This window comes from Hemibagrus wyckioides, linkage group LG01 (assembly GCF_019097595.1).
Source record: "Hemibagrus wyckioides isolate EC202008001 linkage group LG01, SWU_Hwy_1.0, whole genome shotgun sequence".
NCBI classification, from domain to species: Eukaryota; Metazoa; Chordata; class Actinopteri; order Siluriformes; family Bagridae; genus Hemibagrus; species Hemibagrus wyckioides.
In genome coordinates this window covers 21461152-21471978 of record NC_080710.1, presented here as the reverse complement: position 1 = coordinate 21471978, position 10827 = coordinate 21461152, and the positions used below count along the sequence as shown (strand labels likewise).

General features: G+C 39.4%; 1 protein-coding gene across 1 annotated transcript; it reads right to left on the bottom strand.

The window, feature by feature from the left end:
- Positions 1–628: 628 nt before the first annotated feature.
- Positions 629–5674, bottom strand: tent5aa (terminal nucleotidyltransferase 5Aa). Its single transcript, XM_058387962.1, has 2 exons — positions 4503–5674; positions 629–4015 (listed from the first exon to the last, which is right to left on the bottom strand). The coding sequence occupies exons 1-2, from the start codon at positions 4929–4931 to the stop codon at positions 3236–3238; spliced, it is 1209 nt and encodes a 402-aa protein (XP_058243945.1). The 5' UTR covers positions 4932–5674; the 3' UTR covers positions 629–3235.
- Positions 5675–10827: the final 5153 nt, after the last annotated feature.

Below are 10827 nucleotides of genomic sequence, written 5' to 3'. Positions count from 1 at the left end.
AACTGCAGGATCATAATGGTGCTGTTAGCCCGCTGACTGCAGCTTAGGTTTAGAGTTGAGTCATTTCTTGTAGAATTTGATGAGTATGCTCAAAAGATAAAAAGATATTCACTTCTCAGGAGCTGGAGATGCAAAACCCTCCCATTTACCCATTATGCAGCAGTAGTAACACCCCCCTCTCTCTCTTTTCTAGCACTCTCTTTGGTCTGGACCATATTGTGGCCTGGTAATCCCAGACCAGGTTTTTCCTTTTGTCTGCTAAGAATTATGCCCAAAACAAACAGACAATAATTACATTTTAGAGCAGTCGTAATATTCTTTTTACAGACTTCCTACAGTAAAAGTAGGACTAAATGCACAATTATACCCTGTAAACTGTGTGTGTGTGTGTGTGTGTGTGTGTGTACATTTTTCCACTAAAATTTCTCCTTTCTCTTAATTAAAGTATATGAAAAGCAATGCTAATTAGATTCTTTATGTGCAGATGTGTTTAGACTCCAGTAAGAGGAGGAATATATTAAATTTAAGGTTTTTCAGTACAAAGCAAATAAATCTTAGAAGCATTTTTCGTTGTGACAGTGCAAGGACACTAGTTCAAGCAATGAAAAAAAGGCAAGAATGAGATTACTTGTGTTTTCCATCTTTTATTGAGAAAAAAAAACCTTTAAATGTTCGACCCATTGGACACATCAACAATATTTGCAAAAGAGCGATTAAAAAAAAAAAAAAAATCAAACATTTAGCAGCTTGATCACACATTTCAAAGCAGATTGACAATTATGGTGTATAATGCATTTATTCAGAACAAATATGATGAAAACGGCAAACTAAAAACAGAATGTCTTTTTTTATTTTAACATTTTAAAGCGGTTTAAATCACTGTGCAACAGGGGATAGTCTGCTACTTATTTAGAAGTTTTTCATTCACTTTTTTTTTGGGTCACCAAAGAAAGCGACACTAAACTCAATGTATTCATGGGGCAATGTGTAAATTCCTGCTGTACCATCCACAGGACTCAAACAAATATGATTAAAATGTTCCCCAACAAACAAGGTTGAATGTAAATCACAAAATGACAAATGAGCATATAAAATAGCAGGATAGAAAAAAAAAATAGAACATTTAAGATTCTGCTTGATATAGCAGTAGACACACATCATAGTTTGCCCAGGATCCTCTCAGCATCACTGCACTGTGCTACTATACACAACTAACCTGATCAATCCAAACCTGGCAGAATGGAGAAGACAGGGACAAATCTCAAATCATTTTAAATACCCCAACTAGGTTTTGACAAATGTTTCCTATTTTAAAACCAGTATTTAATGAATGCACATCATTGGTTATCACTCTGTAGTTAAATGCTCCTGATGAAAAAAGTATTATTTAGCGCTTACACTTAAATATACTATATTTAAGTATATTGGGTCAAAATTTTTCCTTGTTAGGTCTCTTTAAATCTCTGTGGTTCAGAGCGACATCATTTAGAGCCATACCAGGCAGCTCTGATTAAAAACTATATGCAAAAGGAGACGAACCCCTTCACCAGCTGCACCCATCTCCCCAGCTCTCACTCCCTCTTCTGCGCCTCCTCAGTTCTCCCGTGCGCTCTTTCACACATTCTCTCATTCCCTGCCTTCTCCATCTCGAGTTTACATATCTCAGCCATCCAGACATGCTTCCTCTTGTCGCTATTAATCAAGAACAGGTTATGCTCTGCTCACAGGAGCTGAATGCTGGGCTAACAAACACACAGAACGGTGAACCCAAGTAAGGAAGCATGAACACAGTCGGTTTTAGTCTCAGCGCTTCAGCGGCGACTGAGGAATTCCCTGCTAGGGTGTTACATCAAATACTGTCCCACCTTCAGAAGTGCCTCAACAAATATGTTCCCTCATGGCGGTGGGGAAACACACTCCCCTCACGTTGTTAAATAACATGGCTCTTTGTTTTCTAGTGCACCATGCCTTTGACATTCCTCTCTCACCTGACACAGGGTTTTTGTCTTATTATAAGCCAAGAGCGACAGTCAATGTGAAACAAAATGTACAGGACATGCTGCAAGACTGAATTTTGCCAAAACTTACAGAGCTTAAGCAATGAAAAATCTGAAAAATCTATCCTTGTTATTTATGATACATACAGTAACAAATGTGTTAAAGAAGTCATTTCAGCTTGACTCCTGTTCATATTACAAGCAACAATAAATTAAGAGATAGATAATGTGGCTAACTAATTTTCTTCAGTTTTGACGCAGTGTTTCAAAAATAGAGCACCACAAATATCGATATGTTCTGTCTTAATCTCACTTCTATGAATTGAAAAAAAATAAAAAATAAAAATCACTTTCTCATCTGCAATGCTGAACCTATATTGATCTCCTGAAATTACACCCTAATTGGCCATACATTCACAATCTTTGAGTCCTTTTGCTGTTTATGATGATCATGGACGTGGTTAGTTAATTCACAAGAGCTGAATGCTCAGCATAATTCCCTTAACATTCTGCATTAGGCACTTAGAATGATTATTTCACATATACAAATATAGACAGAACTACCTTCAAATTTGGGCAATAAAAAGAGACAATCATAAAATCTTTGGTTTTGTAAACACTTATCAAGAATATGACCTTTTTCTATGACTTATTTTTGCCATTTTAAATAAGTTGTCCCCTCACCTTTTTTTGTGTCAGATCAAAAGTAAGAGCTTAAAGAAGACTCCAGCTCTATTTTTGGTCCTCTGTACCTTTGCAGACCACATGAAGAAAGGCTGCTGGATGCTGCATGGTCAGCATGGAAGCTTTCCATAAATCAGCACTAATGAAGCCAGTCTTTGATGCACGTCAGCCAGTTTGATGCCAGTTGTTTAACGACTGTCCATTGGTTGCATTCTCTAGGACTTTAGAGCTTCTTCTGAAGCAATCTAAAAGATCCTTCCAGAAATGGGCATGATAGGGCCACGCTGAACCCTCCTGACATCTTTTAGCAAAGCTGGTCGAAATAACAATCAGAACAAGAATACTGTCAGCTGACTCATTTTCCCCTTTGTAATGCAAATTTTGCTTTAATATGCACTCTGGAAATCATGGGGCTCTTAATTCAGAGCGGGAAAGCGCAATCATTTAGCTCGGACTTCTCTGAAATGCTCTGGACAAATTTGTGAATCTGATTCAGCTTCTGTATGAAAATACAACCTTTTTTTTCCCTTCTTATTCTCCAATTCACCATATGCTCAGTTGCAGGGTAACCAGGTCGAGTATGTGTGCTGCTGGCAAGCAAACACTGGCTGCACCTGCGCAATATAGTAATTGCTGAAGTTGGCATCGGCTACATAAGGGGCAGGCTGGTAGTAGCAGGTGACGTTTGCCACATTGGGTATGACATTCTGCTCAGCCAACACACGAACAGCCAACATGGCAATGAGCCCTAATGTCTGCCGCCGCTCGTGTCCCATCAGGCACACTGTGCTTTCATTTACCACCCCGTGCAACGTCATCAGGTAGTCATATTTGCGATCCTCCAAGCCCACAAAATGGTTCTGGAGATAGGATTCCAGTTTGCGTTGCTGCTCGTTGATGTCAGGGAAATCAATGAAGAAGCGTGAGCACATGTAGCGCTGCAGAGACTTCATCTCACTCTCCGAGTCTGCTCGGAAGCCCCTCACCAGTAGATGGCAGTACTTGAGCAGACCACCACCACGGATCTCCTCTGGGTTCCTTGTGCAGATCAGCTTGTTGCGCAGGTGTTCCAGGGCCATGCTGAAATCTCCATACACACTCTCCCCAATGATGCTCGGGTGAAACGTTTTGGCCATTGGGTTCTCAGAGCATTCATAAAACAGAAGCAGAGAGTCTAGCTTGATCTGAAATGAGTCCACACTGAACTCAAACTGCCGTCGCAATGAGTCGACAAACTTGAGCTCCACGTTCTTGCCTCTGTTGTTAGAGAGTGAGATGAGGCTCCAGCGGTCTGAGTCATTGCATACTTTCACCATCTTCTGAACATAAGCTTCCTGTGAGATAAAAAGAAGAAGAAGAAGATACTGAATAACAGATTCTGAATTAATAAAAATGTCTAACCTTAGATATTTTTTTTTCACTTTATAAAGAATTTTCTTTATATCAACTGTAACAGCTTTAAACTTTCACAAAACTATCACACTTGGGTGCTTTTTGTACTACATTTTAAGGGAGAAAACAGCTCAGCTTTCTGTGTGGAAGACCAAAGGAGCTGAGAATGCAGGATCAGCTTTACACTGGTTTAGTACAATCCTCTTAGCAATCCAAAACCAGGGGTTTACCTATTAGTAAAGTTGTCTTCTTAAAAAACAAAACAAAGTTGCTCAGCTAAAGTTAACAACGCACACACTTAGATTGCTGTGAAAAACATTTATTAAAAGAGATGGTTAATAATATCCAAATAGTGGCAACTAACTCAGTTATCTTAAAAATTTCGTATTTTATAAAAAATAACAATTATTAAGTTGTACGAATACTTACCTTTAAGGTCAAGGGTGTAATTTTCTCTTTATTGACTCCTTCAGGAAGGAAGTCCAGTAGACAGTCCAGCACTATGTCCTTGACCGTTTGGAACTCGCTCTCGCCCTTAAGCTCGGCGCAGAAGATCAGGTCCAGGTCCTTGTAGCCGAGCCCGCTGTCCTCGTGCAGCACGTGGCTGGCCGCTGAGCCGTTGAGGCGCACGTCGCGCACTCGGATCTCGCTCTGCTCCAGGCGACTCCGCACCGCCTTCACAATCTGCCGCGGCTGCATCTCCAGCGTGGGGAAGTTGCCCCGGCCGTGGATTGGTATGGTCTCGGTCAGTATGTTGTCCAGCCGTTGCACCTGCTCCCAGCTGAGTACGCTGAAGCTGCTGCTGTTTGGAGCGCTGCACTCCGCTGGACTCGCCATGCCGCCGTCCTCCTCAGCCATCACGGCAAAGCAAGAGCGCGCGCGCGAGAGAGAGAGAGAGAGAGACGGGAGAGAGAGAAAGGAGAGAGCGCGCGCGCAATAGTGCTCAGCCCGGAGACCTCCCGAACTCGAGAGCTTGTTTTAATAGTGTGTTAGTGTAAAGGAGACCCTGCCGTCATCGGAATAAGCACAACCCCGATTATCCTCCAAGTCTTTACACTGATCTACCCTGATTTAGTCGCATTCCCAATTTCCTTTATCTTTTAGCTCTCAAAGAATGATCGACTTTAGTCTCTTCGGCACTTTTCCGTTATTTTCAGTCCCTTTCTGTTTTGTATCCGTTGCTTTAAAAGGTTTTGAACCTGGTGCTTTCTAGAGTGTGAGTGCAGTCCCGCTGCTGGCAGTAGGCTGAGTGTTTGTATAGCAGGACGCGCTGTAAAGTTCCGCCATGGCTGCAGGGCACGCCTATCACTTTACATGAACATTCTATTGGCACAGGCTTCAGGGCCAGCAGCGCTCAGGAGGCGAGTATGTGCATGCGTTTTTTTCCTCTCGAGAAATCAAGATTCAAATTCATCTTTACAATGCCTCAGCTGCACTTTGCATTCCAGATTTTTTTCCTCGTAATATCCATCCTCATCACTATTACTGTCTATTAAGGTGCTACATACATCTAAATGCTTAACTAGACATGCTTCTCTGCTGTCCCAGTCTGTCCTAAAGGTTCAGCATCTGGTGTGCCAAATGCGCTCTGTAGTCCCCTTACTTACACCAGTGCTGGCCATTCTGAGTGACAGCTCTATTCACCACTTGTATCCTGCAGCTAATGAGCACTGTCAGTCACCCCGGTGCATCACTGTTAATGGTCAGCTGAGAAGAGGCACAGCAATGCAATACAGGCTTAGTTCCTGAAAAGCTTCAGAAAAATATAGCCAGTTGTTTGCATTTAAAAAGCATTCATACTTACCTAAGCATACAGTATGTTCAGATATGTGAGCACTTGTGAACACATTATGTCAATCTATAATATGTATCATAAATTATATTTCTCTAAATTCTAGTTGGCTACTTCTCTTAGTTTGGTGTTTGTATACTGCCCTCTACGGGAGGACTGGAAAGTGTGCACACTTTACGAGCACGCTTAATACACACCTAACCTAAACAAATAATACAGCTAACCTAAACAAATTCTAATGCACTACCATTTTACCAGGTAAAACTTTGCATACGTTTGCAACTGTTACCAATTTAAATAAGGAGATTTTACTTAAACTTTAAAGATGAAAAAATCCTTATAAACTGAAGAAGATGAAGAAGTTGACAAGAGCATGCAAAATTTCACCATCAATACTATTCAAATGACGCATGGATTTTTTATTTTATCTGATTAGATTACTTGACACATATTAGTCAATGCAAAATGAACTGTAATTTCAAAGCATTATTATTATTATTATTATTATTATTATTATTATTATTATTATTATTATTATAGTAATTATTATTACCAGAATTCTAGTATTTCTAGTAATTACTAGTGTTCTATAATAGTATGAGCACATATGTTCAAACCTTAGTAGTGTTCTTAGAGTGCTCAGAGCCCTTGAAATCATGGCTTAAGGAGTAGGCTGGGGTAAAGAATCACGGATGCTTGGTCTTACCCCTGTACAGGATTTTATTTCATGTGCATCTCGTAAAATTTGGGAGAAAATATTTACTTTACCAGTGTCTTCTCAAACCCATATTGGTTACCACATTTGTTTTGTCCCAAAGTCTCTATTGTGCTCTGAACAAAAAGCAACATTTAAGCTCTTCTAATCAGTGATAGTACAAAGTCATCGGCATTTTTTCCAAGTGTTTCTGTTAACCACACAATTAGGTTGCAGGTTCAGCTACGGCAATGAAGCTGTATCTGAGGAAACCTGTCAGTACTTCTCGGAGAGCAACTTTTAAGAGTGTTTACTCAAAGAGGGTAACATTTCTTCACTCTAAAAATATCCATGCCACATTGCATTAAAGAGCACCTGACATCCCTTGACAAGTACACTCTTAGACATGTACGTCAGAAAGTGACGGCGGGAGATAAGCTGCTACGCAGATGCTCTCTAGGCCCAACGGAGGAGTCAGAGCGACACTGCAGTGTCAGGGTGCAGCAGCTGTCAGGATCCATTAAGACACAAGGCCTCCATCGTTTTAAATCCAGTTTATCCCATTTACTCTAACACAGTCTTAGCCTAGACAGGAGGGCTTGTACACTTACCCTGATATCCGGTCCTCTAGGGCTAGAATCCAGCATAGGTTGGAGGTGTTCCTGCTCTAGTACACCTACTAAACCTGATCCTAAACTACTGAGATAGTTTAGATGTGTTAAAGTAGAGAAATCTTCAAACTGTGCTAAAATAATATGCAGAACTTTATTCTATGTAATTTATCAACAAAAATATATAATATGCAGGATCCAAAATGAGCCTGCTCATCTCAGATATAAAGTGGTGTAGTATGTAATAGCAGGACTGACTTAAAAAAAAAAGAGTTCTCATATCTGAATCTCACAAGTGAGAATGACGCACAGGATAATAAACCAAGGACACAGATAAACTGGCAAGACAGGGGATTTATAGCCTATAAAAAAACTAAAATGCAATGTCCCATTCACCTCAAAAGTTCATTAGACTGGCATAACTGATCACGCATTGGATTTATTGTAGAAATAAGACAACAGACAGCATTAGCCAACAAACAAACAATATAATTTAATTAAGTCTTTTAAATTGGCCAGTGTTGTTATAGTATAATCACAAAGTAAGGATGCATGTATTTGCTTCTGAGTTGCTGTTGATGTGATTATAAGACAACAGATCAGAATTTTAGCTTTTATTTCCTGATATTTACAGGATGATTACAATTAGAATATACCACACTTGGTGGCAGACCACATAATTTATAGATGCATCTTCCATATGTATTGAAACAGATAGCCTTAGAATAAATAAACTTGGTATTTTGGTTACATATCCCTTGCTTAAAATAACTGCCTCAATCCAAGTAACCCAATGACATCACCATACTATTGCATTCTTCTTTTGTGATGCTTCCCCTGGGGTATACTATAGCTTTTTTAGTTCTTTTTTTAGTTTGTTTCAAGAAGCCTCATTCAGAATGTGAAATGCAGCTCATTTGGGTCCAGGTCTGCTGATGGTGTTACATATGGTGGTCCACAGAGAAAATCCATACTTGATGCTTATTGATTTGTACACAGAGATGAAGCATGATATTATTACATGTGCTTTTATCTCAGGACAATCGATTGATCGAGGATCTCATCTTGTACTCATCTGGGAGATTTAATCAATTTGCTTATAATATGTTTGTGGGGTTTTTTTTTCAGACACCTGGCTTCAAGCAGAGCATACCACTGCTAAAGAGCTTTAGCTCATAATGTGCAGATCTGCTCTCCATCCTCAGTAACAGACTCCCACCTTTTTAATCCATTAGAAAGACTGTCACATGTGTGGAATAATTAATGCTGCAGCAGCTGAAAATAAACTCTGTCAGATTATTACCTTTAATGAAAAATGTGTCCTCTATATATAGATTGAACAATAAGCAACATATTAGTAAACTCTCTTATCTACTCATACTCTAGTCCTTGCTAGCAGTGTTTAAGCCCTTGTCCTGAGCAACACTCAGGCAGTGTGCCAAAACGTGCCTATTGGCATGCAGCACAGAGTTTACTACGCCACACGTAAAGGAGATCACTGACATCACCCAGTATAGCGAGCATGATGAGGATCCTCTCCAACCTGTAGCCTTAATCATTTAAAGCTTGGGGCTAATGAAGAGCACGCTCATAATCCATGCTTAATGGCTCCATGACAGCCAAATAAGCTTAGAAAGGCTGGCCTGGTTGAGTTCTTAGCTATAGAGGGAGAGAGACTAATCTGCTAGAAGGAACTTTTCAGGACTGCAGAAAAGAAAGTCTGGGCTTAATGCCTCTCACTTTCGCCTATTTCACTCTGTGCTGTATCATACAATTGAAATGAAATAATAGTAACTTAATTTTAAACTTTTTCATTTTTATTCTGTTACAAATGAATTGGATTGAAATGAAGCTCAAACTGAACGGTGCTTCACGGTCATTCTGCCACTTCCTGACTTTGCTGACCAGCACAGAGAAGTGAAGTGAGTGGCTACTTTATCAAATCTTCTATAAACCTTTCAGTACACAGGATCATCTTTAACCACTAATAAAGATGTGGTCAAACCAGGTAATAGTGATACGAACCCATGTATAAATTTATTAGGTTTTATTATAATGGGTTGTTTCTACCACTGAATAATTAGATAATTTTTAAAAAGCTTTACAGATCCCACTCTGAGAACCACCAAGGGTACTGTCATAAAGTTGCTTTACATGCAAATGATGATGTACAGTGGTCCTAATGGTCCAGGTTGTATACCTTAGACACTGTGTAATCCCTAATTGTCTACTAGGACTATAGATTTAAAGTTTTTAGAGTGTAGGATTGATGATCAAGGGCCATTTTTGCTACAAATATAACCCTGGGCTCAGTTTCCTTGTCCATTACTATATGACAGACGTATTAATTTCACACACCGGAGCATCTAGGGCTGTGAAATGGTTGAAGGATCTTTGATGCATGTATGCTCAGTCTCTGATGTTGCCTTCAGAACAGACTGGGTGTAAAAAAAAAATAAAAAATAAAATAAAAGGAATTCACTAAGTGAAAATTCTGTCTCTTTTTCTCTCCTAGTCTTGCTATAAACACACTGAGATATCTTGGGTAGCTGGAGGGCTTCCAGATGGTTTCTGTATGTGACAGGTGGGAAAGCTTTTTACCATACTCAGTAAAGAATGTTTTCATACATCTGTCTATCTCTTCTGAACAGTGAAAGAAGACACTGTCAAAGCAAACACCAGGCTATTTCTACTGTCTGCTGGACATACAATAGATTGATAGCCACTGTATTTGCCAAACATAATTCAGAGACTAGATGTCCACAACTATGTACAAAATTGTCATCACTGATTAGATCACCAAATTTACTCCAGCATGTTTAGGCAACTTTCCATGATGTGTATTCTACAGTGTGGTTTTATGTCTTTAGAAAAGAGCAGAAAAAATTCCCACTCTTGATACAAATATACTACAAAGAATATTCTACAGTAGAACTAGGAAACACATCTTAGAAATTGCTGCACAGCAACAACGTTTAAAATAACTTTCACATTTGGATCATGTACTTGGATATCGTGTAATCTCAAACATATGTTCTTGTTGGTTTCTTAGTACCTCATATTTTTTCCTTGACAAGACATTAAACGATGCAAAGTATGATAGAAAGCAGTTATTAGTGGCTGATTGTATGTAAATATTTTTGCATGTCTGGTATTCTCTGAATGTGTATATATATACAGCTAGACCACAATCACAACACACAGCACATTCTGCTTTTGGAATTTAAGACCTGTTGAGCCTCCAGCAATGCAATGTAACTAACACTGCAAATTCAAACAGGGGGAGAAAATGGTTCTTTTTCTTCACTGCCATAAATATCCTAACTCCTCACAGTCAGGTTCCCATGGAACTAGAGTCAGTTCCATTCATAAGGCATAATTCTCCTAATGAAGAAATATGCTTTGGTGTGCATGCATGTTAAGATGTCTTAGCGACCTTTCCAGTGTTTTTTTGCCAGCCCCATACAACATCTGCTCTCGAACTAACTGAGTCAAATGAGTAATTGCTATTCACTTCACAGGGCACATGTCAGATGACTAAATGGCACCATGTCAGTAATTATAACCTATTACCCATCCTTAATCACAATGCACTTTTTTTATGAAGATGTCATCCAGTCTGCTTTCAAAATCACACCTATTTAATGCCATATTGAA